The following is a 16185-nucleotide window of genomic DNA, read 5'->3' on the forward strand; positions in this document are numbered from 1 at the left end:
ATTTTTTCACCAGTTAAGATCTTCCCTCCTTGTCTCAGGTGCACACCTTATTATCAGGTCTGTGTGTGCTTTTAGGATTAGTTGTGCTCAAGGTAATACCATCACCTTCAGGAGACAGGAGGAGTTTGCACAGCCCAAGTACAGCTTTCCCACCTTCCTCTTCTCATTCTTTCCCATCTCTCCTTTTCTCACAAAATCGTACACAGCCATTTGATTTTCAATGATTGCTGCCTGCACATTCACCTACTGCTATAATTATACCTTATAGTAGAGTTTACAAGGCAAGGTGAGCATCTCCTGTTGTGACATATAATAAACTGAATAAAATACAGTAAGTGACCTCAGTTTCTCAATCTATTCACCAAGCATGACTATCAAAAAATTCACAGACACATGGCACTGCAGAGTAAAGAAAAACATCCTAGATGGGCAGTTAACAGCAGTGGACTAGAACCATCGTATTTACCCACGTCACTCACAATTTTATTTTATATATATATATTTATATTATATTATATATATTTTTATTTTATATATATTAAATATATATTATATATATATAATAAAAATATTAAAATATTTTATTTTATATATATATATATATATATATATATATATATATATATATATATATATATATATAAAGAACTGTTACTGCAGTGATGGTACAACCACAAGGACCTCTTCCATTCAACATCTTGCATTTTACTAATAAGGTAACTCTACAAAAGACTGAAAACACACAGATGTAAGAAGCAATTCCTCTAACAGGAACTAAATAGCAGAAAACAATAATCCAATACATTTTCCACAGAAAAAAAAGGTGCTTTTTTTTTAAATGGTTTTTATACACATAAATACACACTCGTTATCACCATAATGCAGAGAAAACTCTTGAGACACTTTGTTTTGCTCTATAAATGATTCCATATGTCATTCCTCCTCTTCATCAAGTGTGAACTGAGTATTATTTCTCTTTCACTTAAACCTCTAACCTTCATTAACACTCATATTTCAGTCATCTGTTACAGCTGGTCTCTTAACCACAAGTGAGGTACTCTTATATTGTGTATCTACAGTATCTGGAGCCATTGCCTTGTTACAGAATCACAATGCAGACAACAGTTTTCAAACCATTAGTTATGTTATGTATATGAAATGTAAAAGCCAAGCCAATGTTTTTTGGACAATTTCTCAGTTGCTGTACTTGCTCAGTGGTTGTACAAGATGATCTTAATAGTCTTTTCCAACCTTAAAGATCCTGTGACTAAAACTAAATCATTGCTTTGAACAAATTGCCACTCTAAATTAGCAAAAAAGGTTGTGCAGTAAATGAGTTTAGTTTGCTAACTACACATGATAGAGATGGGTGAATTTAGGCATGTCTTGAGGACAAGGTGCAACCCTGAATGCATGAGTCTTCAAATTAATTAAAATATTAGTATCAAAATATTAATAATAATGAAAATGCTATTTTAACATGGAGTAACAGAGAGAATGCTACAGGATGAGAAGACAGTTCTTAAACATCACATGGCTATCTTTGTGAAATACTATAGGAGCAATTTATCAAACTGATTTCCACCAAATTATCTATCATCACAATAACTACACAGCTCCTTCTCTACCACTAGCAAGGGCAGGCGCCTGCTCCTGTGCAGGTGCCTGCTCCTTTACAGGTGTTCTTGGGAAGATGAAAAGTACCTGAGACTAACAATGGCTGCTGGTGAATGAACAGCATGGAACAGCATTAGGTAAGAGTCAGGTTGGGTGTTAGGGAAAGGTTCTTCACCAGAGAGAGGCTGGGATCTGGAACAGGCTCCTCAGGGCAGTGGTCATGGCCCTAAACTGCCAGAGTTCAAGGAGCGTTTGGACAACACTTTGTCACATAGATTGATTTTGGGGTGGTCTTGTGTGGATGCTCCTTATGGGTCTGTAACAACTTGGGATATTTTGTGATGTGATGAAATGTGGAAGACGGCTGAGAGAGATGAGGACCTCGGATTAATTCTAGAGGAAATGAAAGGGAAGGATGTGGAGTTGTCTGATGTACAGCTGAGTAAGGAGAATATCTGCAAGACGAAGGACAGGAGCTCCCTGCAGGAATTTAGGTATCGTGCCAAGTTCCATTATTTTCATGTATAGTCTCTCGCTAACTGTGCCCTCACTGCTGGATCCAGCATGGGAAATACATGTAACAAATGGAGCAGCTCTACATTTTGTGCCTGCTAACACAGAATCACAGAATGGCCAGGGTTGGATCATGAATGGATCAAGGATCATGAATCTCCAACCCCACTGCCACATGCAGGGCCACCAACCTCCACATTTAATGCTAAACCAATCACAATGATGACAATCTTGAAACAGTATTTAGTCACACAACAGTTCATATTGCAAAGGCAAATGCTTACATGGTGATACAATTCTATTTGCATTGAAAAAAAAAAAAAGCTAATAAAGTACTTTCTTATTATCTTTACTTCTATCGGAGGGAAATAAATTGAGATAATTCATTTTTCTTTTGGCCAAGCAGAACATCTGATCACTATCTTTTCTTTAAGGCTTTACATTTTGAAACCTCTATCCCCACCTTTATTTCCCTCTCTTCATGCGTTGTGTGAAAATACACAAGACTCACCTGAGGTATCCCATCTATTTTGAATAGCAAAATTGTCAACTTGGGTGTCACACATGTTCTTCTTCATGTGCGTCAATACGACCTTCATTCAGTTTCACAGCAGCTTTCCCGACCCAGATCATTAAGAGTATGAAGAGAAAATTAAGAGATGTAGCTACTGTATTTTATTTCACACTGAAGGGAACCAGCCTGGCAACCTCAGTCTGTTGTGGCATCCCAACTGAGGTATAACTTCACACTAAGGAAGAGCAGCTGCTCAAAGTGGTCTATATCATTTGTAACCCATAGTACTGTTAGAAAAGTGATGTGGTTCACACACTAGTGTCACTTCAAGTCTATTCCCTTATTCATTTATTTTTACCAGTTATTATTTTCTTTATATTTGTTACTTTATTAAACTGTATTTGTAGGGTTTTTTTTGTTTGTTTGGGTTTTTTTTGTTTGTTTGTTTGTTTTAAGCAGAAATTCACCTTGATGCTCTCAGGCTCTTTCTCCAAATTACCAGGGCCATTTTTATTTCTAATGTTATCCTTATAGTGTTTTCGGCTCTTATCACATGGATAAAATTCATTAAATAAGTCTATATATTTATTTCAATTCACTGCTCAAACTACAACATAGAGACGCATATGGACCACATCAGGATCACATCTAAAGCAACTTTTATTTATATATATATATATGTATTTTATTATTTATAATTTATTATTATTAATTATTATTTATTATTTATTATTTATTAATTATTAATTATTATTATTTATAATTTATATATATGTATATATATATATATAAAATTACAGGTAAGAATAGTTATTAAATTGAGATCACAATTCTTTAATTTAAGAGACAGTAACCTATAACATCAGAAGTTCTGCTATCATCTAGTTTTACCTATTGTTTCACTCTAAAAGGACCAACCACTTACTCTGCTAACAAAGGAAATCAGATCAGTTTAACAAAAGTAAGTCTTGGATATGATATTTAGAAAATCTGAGATAACTAATCCTCTTTAAAATCTCACTATACCCATCACTATAAAGCTATTGATTTTAATGCCTAATATAGACAACAGCCAGTTACATTCCCTTCTGCCTCACCTTTTCCCTCAATTACTTTTTGTATTTCCATGCTGTCATTTTTTGTATTAGCAATATTTTACCAAATAAAAAGCAATATATATAAAGAACCTATAAATACAGCAGGGTCTCAGAAGACAGTGTTCTTGCTCTTGCTAGAAGAAGAGGGAAAACTTGTTTGGCAAATACACTTTCCAAGCTTTGACAATCAAAGTTAAAACTGACACTGTTTGCCTTCCTGCTATCAAGGATAACAGAGGTAGACTCTGGAAATGAGTTTGTTTCTCTCACATTAGAGTGAATCATGAGAACTCCTGGAGGTTACAGATACTGGAAAATATCTGCAATTCCTGTATGCTACTGTAGTTCTATTTTAAGTAGTATGAAAAGTCAAGTTAATGTGGTTTGTTTATAGGAGACATCACAACGCCTTCATTGTTATTCATCACTTGGCACAGAGGGAAGCTTGGAGTATTTCCAGACAGTTCTCAGACCAGAGTAATTTCACGTAACACTTGAGACAGCTGAAGAAGCAGCAGTAGCAGGAGGGATTTATCTAGCTCAGACACAGAGATTCACGCCGCTCGAGAACACTTCAGATCCATGATAAATTTAACTCCAAAAGGAACTACCTATATTGTATGAGCAAGTACATATTCCAGCCAAGATACCTTTGCTGTTTCATAAGGCCGCAGGTTTTCAGTACAACTTGTGTCACATCTGCCAGCTTCAAATGGTACATCGCAAATGACATTAGACTCTTAAGTTTAGGCAGTCATGGAATTGTTTGGGTAATGAAATGATGTGAGGAAGAATACATTGGAAACCTTGAGAGAATATCTCAGAAGCTGCAAATGAGAACACAGTACACAGGAAAGTCTACAAGCTTTTCCAAATCTCAGAGACATGCTATGGCCTTATTGCTGATGTAAATTCAAAGACAAAGGTAACTTTCCTGGCATCCAGTTATAAAATGTTTGAAACACTGTTCAGTTATTACGACATTTGGTCCTTTTCTCTAAACCATGAACAAAAATAGTATTGTAAGATTCTGAAGAAAGAAGCATCTGGAAAGATTAGTACATACCACAGTATGTGTTTGCCTACAAAGTCAGTTTGTCAAGCTTCTCTCCATGAAACAGCAACACAATTTTACATGTGGAAAGATACAGATCTCTAACTTCTGTAAAACACAAGAATATTAAAACTGACAGAAGTGACTGGCTTAAAAGCCTCCCTAATAACTTTCTGAAAAAGCATTTATTGTGGTTGTAGATCATCAGCAACATCCAGTTTCCAACAACATCAACAACAAAAAAAGAATTGCCACTAATGGCAGCACCACTATGACACAAACAATAATCTTACTATTGAAAAAAAGATTGATCACTGAAAACCAATATGAAAGGCAGATTGTTTGTAACTCACAACAACTGGCAATATTTTCTGAAGGTGTTGGATAGTGGAGTGAGCAATGGAGGAAATGGAGCAGTGAAGGCAACAGTTCTTCACCAAGAAAGAGGAAAAAGTACGGTTGCCAAGTTGCTCATCAGGAGAAGTTGGAAGCAGCATAGGTTACACAGCAGGAGTCTAGGAAATTTCTTATATCCCATTTAAGGGAAAATTCTCATTTTATATGCACCTTCCTGCACCGCCAGCCCTTAAATGAGCACACTGCATGCACCTGAGTTCTCCTGGGTAGGCCCTGCCTTCCCACCAGGTGCTCAATCACTGTTTCAAGCCGAGACTTAACATCTTCACTACAGAATCATAGAATTGCACAGACTGCAAAACCTTAAAGATCATCAAGTCCAACCACAACCTACCCATTCTATCCTAACTCCAACAACCCTCTGCTAAATCATCTCTGTGAGCACCACATCCAAACGGTTTTTAAACATCTCCAGAGACTCAGTGCAGCCAATTTTTTTTTTCTTATGTAAAGCAGTAATATTGCAATGTTGCATAAAGTAAATCCAAACTAAAATACAATAAACAAATTGATTCTGAGTTAGGAAGAGCAGTTAAATGTAAAACATGCTCCCCTTCTGAAGTTTGGGATTGATATAGTTATTTCTGTAATACTGGGGTTACACGCACACAAGTTTTATGAAGGCCATTTGGGAACTTTAAAATGAAAATTCATGTCCAAGGATGTGTGTTGTAGCCACAGACCATTGTACAAATAGAGGAAACAGAGCAAATACGTCAAGGCTGTCAGGCAACTGAACAAGTTTGAACATGTCATGCTGTTACTGCAGCAGGCAGCTTCACTACAGCAGTAAGCTCCTATTGAGTGAATTGTTAGTAGGGCATCTATTTTGACAGCAATAGGTACTCATTCCAAATTAGCCTGGGTATACCAAGCACTTCTAGGAGGAGAGGCTGAGGGAGCTGAGACTGACAGAATGCTCAAGGAGGTCCCATTAATGTATATAAAAAGGGAAATGCAAAGAGGACAAAACCAGGCTCTGTTCAATGGTGCCCAGTGCCAGGACAAGAGGCTATGGGCACAAACTGGAACTCAAGAGGTACCCTCTGAACACCAGGCAGCATTTCTGTGCTGTTGCAGGTGACTGAGCACTGGCACAAGCTGGCCAGAAAAGTCACAGAATATCCCAAGCTGGAAGAGACCCATAAGGACCATTATGTGCAACTCCTGGCTTCCAGCAGCCATACATTTTCTACCTAACCTCTAGAAGAACTCTGTTCAACATTTTGGAATTGCCTATTTCCTGTGCTCTTAGGAGGCTGCACTTAACAGTAACCAGTACTGATGGACACCAATGCCTTCAAAACCAGTTTTCTGGGGACCCTACTAAGTAAGCTTCCTGAGCAGCCTGAAATCTGTTCCCTCCAAGGCTGAAGTTTTGGTGGTAGCATTCCTTCTATACCCAGAGGCTGTGGAGTCTCCTCCTTGAAGATCTTCAGCAACCACCTAGACACAGACCTGGGCCCCCTGATCTGTATTGTCCTCACTGGACTGGGAGTTGGGCCTTGAACTAGCAGACTCATCCAACCCCAACCGTGCTGCGATTCTGAAAATCCAAATAGCTCATCCTGACTGGCAGGAGCACTGAAGTTGTTAGGAATGAAAGCATATTCATGTCCAGTTCATCCTTAAGAACTCATAGGCCCCTATCAAAAGAAATAACATGGTGTCACATCAAATCGCTTACATTCTGCTAACACTAGATTTATTTAGCAAAACAAGAAAGTGCTCTGCTCTCTGCTTCTAAGCACAGACTACACGCAGTGCAATATTTCATTGATTACAGAAGGAGGTGCTGCAAAAACCCAAGCCTTGAGTAGTACTGAGCTGCTTTTCTCTGACTTCTTAGACAACATTGACGCATTGGAGGCTACCTCTGAGGCGCCACCTGGAGTTTCAGGCACTTGCACAACTATAGCTACCACGAGAAGCTCTCGGAGCTGACAAAAACTCAGACAAGTTGCTCCACCTACAGTTCTATTGACACTGTTGTCAGTGCAAAACCGGATTAAAGTCTATAAATGCATATATTTTGCCTTGAATCAGTGTTATTGGCTTTGACACCATGAAAAACATTTGTGGTACTACAATATCAGATTTGTCACTCAAGTTAAAGCCCTGACACAGGATTTTCTAATTGAACATTTTTTTTGCTGTGATTTAGCAGTGGTGCCCAGAGCTTGATGTACTTACTTGATGCAAATTTTTGTTCAGATCCTTTATTTTCCATCATGTCAAGGCTCTCAAATTTCTAGAGGAATTGTTTCAATGAGTGACAGGTTGCTTGGAGAATTGTCTGTCCTGAAAATCAATTTAAATTTATAAGGATGAAGCGTGAGTTTTGAAAGACAAAGCCTATTTCTTTATATCTTCCTACCAGAATAGACTACAAATGATTATATAAGCTTCCTTACATAAATATGTTAAACCACTGAGTACAACTAACTCATCTGGACTGAGGCTGCTCAAAATAAATGGTTTAAGTGTTGTAAGTGGTTATTTTTAGGTTATTTTTGCATAGATTAAACGTACCTGTCTCAGAGAATCCTTGTATCTTCTTCCCCTAAAATACTGCTCTGACCTATTCAGAAATGGTAGATATACTCTTATTTTTGCCTTTTCATGCAAGTTTCTCAGTCTGCTTTCAAAGAATGCTTGCAGCAGAATACCATAGGAAATTCTGGTTGAATCTTGAGATGACAACACTTTCATCTTAACAAATGCTAGCTTATTTCCTATGTGTTAAATAGTTCTCTACAGATTTAACCAATTGAGTACTCCATTCATCAAGAAAAGGTGTTGATAACAAACAGGTGTTGTATTCCAACTCAATGGTGAATTAAATCTGTTCCTCTTAAAGCAAGCCCAGCACATTTTGAATCAAAATTCTTAGAATAATATTGGTGATTTTCATAGGGCTCCATTTTAGAGTCAGTTCTCTTCAGTGTTTTCATTAATGACTTGGACACAGGGCTTGAAGATTTACTAAATCGGTTTGTGGACAGTTCTAATTTGGGAGGAACTTTTGACTCCCTTGAGGATAGAGAGGCCTTGCATAAAGATCTTGACTAATTGGAAAGCCCAGCAATCACCATTTGCATGAAGTTTAAGGAGAGAAAGTGCTGGACTCTGCACATGGGATGGGCCAGCTACAGATATACGTACAGGCTGACTGATGAGATGCTGGGGATCAGCCCCACAAGCAAGGATGTGGGGGTTCTGGTTGACAGCAATTTGAACACTAGTCAACAGAATGCCCTGGTAGCTAAAGAGATCGATTGTGACCTTGGATTGCACCAGACCCAGCACTGCCACTGGGCGAGGGAAGGGATTGACCACACTGCAATGCTCACCTCAAGCAGAGTGTGGTTTGGGTACCACAATATAAGAAGGGCGTAAAACTGTTAGAGAATGTCTGAAGGAGAGCTACAGAGATGGTGAAGGGTCTAGAAGGCAAGATGTGTGAGAAGCAGCTGAGGTCCCTGGGTTTGCTCAGCCCAGAGCAGAGGAACTGAGGGGGGGCCTGATGGCGACTGCAGCTCCTCGAGGGGAGCAGAGAGGCAGCTCTGATCTCTGCTCTGTGTCACAGCGACAGGGCCTGAGGGAACGGCATGGAGCTACGTCAGGGAAGGGGCAGCTGGGGCTAGTGAAAGGGTCTGCACCAGAGGGTGGTGGGCATGGAACTGGCTGCCCAGGGCAGTGGGTATGGCCCCGAGCTGCTGGAGTTCAATGAGCATTTGGGCAGTGTTCTCACATGTAGGGTTTGATTTGGGGTAGTTGTGTGGAGTCAGGAGTTGGACTTGATGATCCTTATGGAGATATTGCAACTGTGGATATTCTATGGTTCTATGAATTCACAGTTATGGGTTCATCCTTCCAGTTAATTTGGACACAATTTTTACCCATAAAAACACATTTTTAATATTCTTTATCTCTGTTGAACAGGGAAGAAAATTTTGTTTTAAACAGGATGTGTGCAGGATAAATTCTGCTCCTAAACTGTAACAAGAAGCTTTAAAGTAAATCAGACACTGCAGTGTAACTCCACAATGCCTTGGAAGGAACCCAAGATTGCTGGTACCTAAATATATTCTCTGTGGGTAAATGGAGCTGCCACCCTCTATGCGAACAATAACTATATTCCCCTGATAACTCTGTAGAATGCCCCATGAAACAAGCTTTCTCTCTGATAAGGAAAAAGATGGAAATTTATTTCCTCGGAATCATCACTTATTAAATACACAGAACACGGTGAAATCCTACTTTAAACAGCTACATGATGAAATTTGATTTTAATGAATGTTGTTTCCAAAACCTACTTCAGCGTTTGTCAGTGACTGATCATGATTGCTCATGACTGATCTGTTTCATTTATGTCAGGTGATACGGCATAACCTTTGTGGTTCAGTTTCTTTTTTTGTTTTTATTTTCAGCCTTAGCCAATACTCTAAGAGTTGTGGCACTTTCAAATGGAAATGACACGTAGAGTAAAATGCTTTAATTATGTCTAAGGCAGACACCTTAAAACTGCACTTAACCTCAAAAAAAATCAATGTTACAATGTACTAATTGTTTTCCAGACAGAAAGCCTTCCATGGGCAGTAAAACATCCCAGAGAAATCCCGTTTCTACACAATCATGCACTCATTTAACTAAATATATTTTTAAATCACTGGAGTAAGCCAGGGCTTATTCATAAATTTCCCTGACAAGAAGAATAAATTAATCATCATTTAGGACTATGCTGACTAAGTTAAATTGGCTTTATTCCACTACTAGCCTAGGTTTATCTACTTCATACTGTACCTGGATTTAAAATATATCTATCAGTTCTGATTAGTAACCATTCAGCATAGAGCCATTAGCATTTTGGTTGCTAAAACACTTCTTGCATTTTCCTTATCTAAATATCCACATTCATTTAAGAATGGCTAAGCTTTTTAATAGGTAAATCAATAGTTTAAAGAATGTTTGCAAAAGGAACAATATCAATTTTGCTACATTAATATGTAAACAAAATAATGTGGCCTCTATAAAAATAAAATAAAATAGGTAATAAAAATCAAATAAAATTATTTTATATATATGATTAGAGCATTTAAGAGCATACATATCCAGATTTTCCATTTACTGGACTGGACTGAAGATACAGTGGCTTGAAAAGAGGATGATCCTTCTTTTATCATGACAGAAGAAATCATAATCTCTTTAAAAATTCCAGAAATGTGCTCTGATGACCTGAGTTCCTTGGGACAGTTGGAACCACCAGACACTGGCAAGTACAATACACATGGGTGCATGCCCTCATGCGCAGCAGGACCACAAGGAGTACAGTGGAGGACTCATGCTCTGGTCTGCGCCTCCCACAGCATTCCTGTTGGTTCTGAAGGTGCAAGCCCCAGCCACACACAGCAGCTGAGCACCCAGGCTGTACAAGGGAAGCTCTTCACCATGCTCAGTGTAGCCTGTGAACACAAGGCATACTGGATTATCCCTATGTAGGATTTTTTTAAAAATACCCATGTTATGCTTGAAGCAGTACAAAAGCTAAATTACATTGCAGTTCCTAAATCAGTGCCCTCAGAAATCTCTCAGAAATAGTCCAATGCACAAGTATAATACTCAGCTGATGCTGAACACGATACAGACGCAGATGTCCTCAGACCTTCCAGTTCAAGAACACAATGTCAGTTGTCTTTATCCTCAGTAACGTATTTGGACCACAAATTTTCCATCTCAAACAGCTGGCTATAGAAGAGTACAGGAGAGTCCAATAACACCACACACTTTTGAAAATGAAATTGTTCTTTCAAAGAAATTAAACTGAACCTAAAAACATTTTGCTGTACAATTTAATATTCAGTCCAGGTTAGGCATCAGCTCAGTGTCAAAGATGTGATTTGCATTGTCCTCTGTGAAAATCCAGAATGGAATCTATAAAAACCAAAACGTGTGATGAGGAACACTGAGGCATGAGATGTGAAGCAGGAAAGCAAGAGAAGAAGCTCATAATGAAACTACCATCCAGCACAGCAAAAGAACAGAAGAGATGAAGGGATGTCATGCATTAGAAGGAGGGCATAGATGGGGCAGGAAGAGAATCAGGATTACACTAAGGAGGAGAGATGCAATTACAGAAAGGGGACAGCATATGAACAGATTCCAGACAAAGGAAAAAATCTTGGACTCTGGAGAAGTGACTAAAGGAACTGGGGCTGTTTAGTCTGGGAAAAAGGAGGCCGAGGGAAGACCTTATTGCTCTCTTCAAATTCCTGAAAGTGATTGCAGCCAGAGCCAGGTTGGTCTCTTCGCACTGGTGATGGGTGACAGGATGAGGGGAAATGGCCTCATTGCACCAGGGGAGGTTGAGGTTGGATATTAGGAAAAACTTCTCTACAGAAAGGGTTGTTAAGCACTGGAATAGGCTCCCCAGGGAGGTGGTTGAGTCACCATCCCTGGATGTGTTTAAAAACTGTTTGGGTGTGGTGCTCAGGGACATGATTTAGCAGAGGGTTGTTAGGGTAGTATGGTTAGGTTGTGGTTGGACTCTACGATCTTTAAGGTCTTTTCCAACCTGAGCAATTCTATGATTCTATGAATAGAAAAAGAGATGTACAAACTCAGTAGGAATGTTAGAGATATTACACAAAAGGAAGAAAGCAAATTTGCACAACAACAGGAATATCATCTAGGCAAAGAACATAGTAGAAGGAAACTATAGCAAAAGCAAAGATGCTGAAGTAACAGCTTCATTATGTAAACGGTAATCAAGCCAATTACTCCACATCCCCAGCTGTCCTCAACTTTTAACTCAAAAACCCACTGACAATGTTTGTTTCTTAATCTTCACCTTGTCTCAGGCCAAACACAGGCTCTTATAACAGGATGGGATACATGCTGTGTTTGATGAGGCATTCCTCAGTTTCTGCTTCAATTAATGCAGGTGGTGAACAAAGGTCTAGGAAAAAGGCAAACAGCAAATGAAAAAGGAACCAGCACCAGAAGGTCAAAGGAGGCAGAAAAACAGTCACATCAAGGTTAAGGCGATTTAATGATACTTTGGAGAACTACATTTTGTGTTTGCTATGATTAAAGGTCTACATAATTATAGCAACTGCAGATGAGCTTTTTCAATTTCACAGACACAGTTAAAAGTTCTGAAAACCCAACTCCACTGGAGTGGACAGAACCAGGATTTCCTCCAAACTACATAAAATGACTTCTCCAAAGTACAGCACACTTTGCTCAAGTATGCAGTTACAAGATTATTTGAAAATAATTCAGCTGATCTTTTGTATGTGTGACAGGTGTTCAGCAAATGGCCATTATAATAGACCAAAGTTACCGTAAGTTTTACAAAGCTAAGCATAGATTACATAATTGAAGTCTTGGCTGGATTTCTTCAATGACAATTCAGCAAACTAAGAATCTTGTGCAAAATAAAGTATTTCTAGCTAAAATTATTTATTATAGATGTCAATGATACCACTTTTCAAGCATCACTTATGAATTAATGTCTCTGACAGTCAGTCAACACCAGTTGGCCCTGGCCAACATCTTCCCATGGGAAGCATCACCAAAAGCATCATGGATGCTTTCTGCATAAGCACAGTTATAGTGAGACAGGGGTGTAGCTCCATTCTTAACGATGGCAAAAAACGTCACAGGGACATAACAAATGAACAGTGAAGCAGCACCTGCCTCAATGGGTAATGGATGTGAGCAGTTGGGTGAGAGCAACTGAGATGAGCATGTGGGCATTCCATCACCCTACCAGAGGAAATCTGAAGCCTAACAGACAGAACCTTCATTGACTCAGGGGTAGGTGATAGAAAGTGAGAGCACATGAAAATGCAGCATAGATGTTATTTATGAGTTGTTGCAAACAGTTGGCAGGAAACGCTATGTAAAGCAAAATCACCTTTGAGTCTGCAGGTATCTACATTCGACGAGTTCCTTTAAAAGCAGCATCTCAAATTTACCTGGATCCTTCTGTCACAGATGACAGCTCAGGGCAGGATGTTTTCCCCCAGTGCTTTTAATGACAATCATAAATTCCAACTAGCAATTAGAAAATGGAAATCAAATCAACATAAAATCTCAACTCAGCCTGGTCACAATGTCTGATTTGAGGAGACACGTCGGCACAGCTCCATCCACACAGCGCTGGAACAGGAACGCAGCTACATCAGAGATTAACGTCTTCAGTGAAACTGTTATGGCAATGAAGCATGACACGGCACCGGCAATTCCCTCACTCCACCTCAAGACATGACAGCTTTTGTTGCCGCTGCATCTCCCTACAGGACCGTAGGACCAAACAAAATGACAGAAAGAGCTGTACAGCCATTTATTACCCTGAAGTATAAAAAAAAAAAACAAACTATAAATAGAGTACAGGTAAAATCAGCTGAGGAAACCGTGCAGACAGTAACAGCACCAATGCAGAAGGGAAGATGCTAATTTCGGGTATGGATGACAATTGAAGTGCAGCCGCACAGGCATGTCAGTGCAAGATCACCAGGAAACAAGGCTGTTCGCTTACGGCACTTCCAACCCCGACGGGCTTGTCGAAAACGTCCCGAGAAGAGTCCAATAAATTACATAAACAGGAGCGAGGAGTTTCGGCGCCGCCGCAGCCCTCAGCCGTCGGCGTAGCCGCAGTAGTAGACGGCGCTGCTGGCGTCCGACACCACGGCGGAGAGCGGCCCCGCGGCCTCGGGCGACGCCAGCCCGGCCACGTCGTGGCCCGCGAAGGGCGGCCCCAGCTCGGCCTTGCAGGCGAAGCGCAGGTACTGCTCGAACTCGCTGCGGTCCACCTCGCCCAACAGCTCCTCCTGCGGCAAGTGCTCCAGCGGCTCCCGGCACGCCGCGGCTTCGGGCGGCGGGGACGGCTGCGCGCCCAGCACTACGGGAGCGGGCGGGCCGCGGCCCGGGCACAGCTGCCCGTAGTAGTGCGGCGGCGCCGGGCAGCCCAGCAGCCCCTGCAGCGGGCCGCCCGGCCCCAGCTCGCCGGCAGCGGGGTGCGGGTGCTGGTGCGGGTGGTGCCGCCGCAGCGCCGCCCCCGCGGGGCTCTCGCCCGCTCCCACCGCCGAGAAGTCTCCCGCGACCGCCGCTGCCGCGGGGCCGTAGCCGACGTAGGGCCCCGGCGCGCACTCGTCGTGCGGCCCCGGCGCGAAGAACGGCGCCTCGCCGTGCGCCGCGTCCAGCGGGGACGGGTCCGGCGTGGGAAGCCCGAAGCCGTCGAAGGCGGCGCCCAGCGGCGGGCAGTCCCGGTAGCGCCCCGGCCCCGCCGCGTAGCCGCGCTCCGCGTAGGGCAGCGCCAGGCTCTCGGCGCACGTCCCGATGCCGCCTCCGTCGGAGCCCAACGCCGGCGGCGCCGCCTCGGCCGCGCCGTGCTGCGGGAAGCCGCTCTCCGCACGCTTCAGGCGCTTCACCTGCTTCCGCCGCCGCGGCCGGTACTTGTAGTTGGGATGGTCCTGCATGTGCTGCACCCGCAGACGCTCCGCCTCCTCCACGAACGGCCGCTTCTCCGCCAGCGACAGCGCCTTCCACGATTTACCTGCGCGCACAGCACCGTCACCGCGGCCGCCCGAAGCCCGGCCCCGGCCCCGCGCCCTCCCCCCGGCCCTCGGCCCCGGCGCTCACCCAGCATCTTGCTGAGCTCGGCGTTGTGCAGGTCCGGGTTCTGCTGCGCCAGCCGCTTGCGCTCGTCCTTCGCCCACACCATGAAGGCGTTCATGGGGCGCCGGATCCGCGCCTCGCCCTTGCCGCGCCCGCCCGTCGTGCCCGCCTCGCCCTTCGCCTTGGCCTCGCCCGGCGGGCTCAGCGCCTCCGCCCAGGTGCACGGGCCCAGGGCCGGCATCATGGCGGGCAGAGCGCCCCGGCCCTGCGCCTGCTCCTCGCTGCTGGCGTAGCCCGCATCGGGGCTGCTCATCGCGGGGCGCCCGGGCCCCGACGGCTGCAAACAGACAGACGGGCGCGCCGCTCGCTGCCCGCTGACGGCGGCCGGCTCCCGCCCGGCTCTATTTGAGCAGCGGCGCGGCCAATGAGGCCGCGGGGGCGGGCGCGGCGCGGGGCGCTGCCGGCGATTCCGCGGGGCGGCCCCGGGGCTCCCGCCGGCACCTGAGCCGCGCTGGGGCCGGACCCAGTCGCTCCGGCCCGATCCCGGCTCCCGCGGTCCGTGTCGGGGATGCCGCGGCGGGTGGTGAGAGTAAGCACGAAACTGGTGAGCGATGTCATGTGCGGTGGGACACCGATCAGCTCTGTGTTTCTGCCCTTTCGGGCTTCGCGGTGATTGAGCGCACCTTAAAGCTAACCCCACGAACCGCACTGCACTGATCTGGAGGTTTATGTCTGGTACAGGGGGAGACAGATACACGGGAGCAGGGATGCTGGCTTCCTTTGGGCCCCCGAGGCAGCCGCGCTGGGGTGGGGCTGAGCTGGGAGATACTTTGGGACAGGGCAGAGCGGGCACTGCCGTACTATGGGGGCTGATATAAAGCCAAAGTCCGACCCAAACCGTCGGAAAATCCCACTTTCCCCGACCTGCCGCGCTGTTCCTCTTCCTTTGTGGGGTGCTTCAGCGACCTGCCGCGCTGCCCTCCCCGGGAGGAGAGGAGCGGAAGCAGAGGGCCGAGAGCGGAGCAAGCGAGATCCCTACGGCCCCGCGAGGGACATCAGAGGCCAGAGTTGTCCTCCGACGGTACGCGGTTCTGCGGCACCTGCAGCCCTCCCACAACCCCAGCTAAGGCAAATAATCGGAGCGGGCCTGAGGGCTGCTGTCGGTGCCCGCGGGCATCCCTGGCGCTGAGGTGGCTCCACGTCTACAGGGAGACACGGGGTTCATTTGCGGGTGCTGGTGATCAGCTAAAGAGGATGCATTCAGCCCTGTTTCCTAATCACCATGTTTATTTAACACAGTGTATTGATAATCGCTGCCAGGAGATGCTCAAACATACCAACAGCGTTAG

At 43.9% G+C, this 16185-nt stretch overlaps 1 protein-coding gene across 1 annotated transcript; it reads right to left on the bottom strand.

The window, feature by feature from the left end:
* Window positions 1-13854: 13854 nt before the first annotated feature.
* Window positions 13855-15149, bottom strand: LOC306945309 (transcription factor SOX-17-like; the record flags this gene model as incomplete). Its single annotated transcript, XM_079534028.1, has 2 exons — window positions 13855-14774; window positions 14861-15149. The coding sequence occupies 2 exons, from the start codon at window positions 15147-15149 to the stop codon at window positions 13855-13857; spliced, it is 1209 nt and encodes a 402-aa protein (XP_079390154.1).
* Between the last annotated feature and the right edge of the window lie 1036 nt (window positions 15150-16185).

The sequence above is a fragment of the Tetrao urogallus genome, assembly GCF_951394365.1.
Source record: "Tetrao urogallus genome assembly, chromosome: 3".
NCBI classification, from domain to species: Eukaryota; Metazoa; Chordata; class Aves; order Galliformes; family Phasianidae; genus Tetrao; species Tetrao urogallus.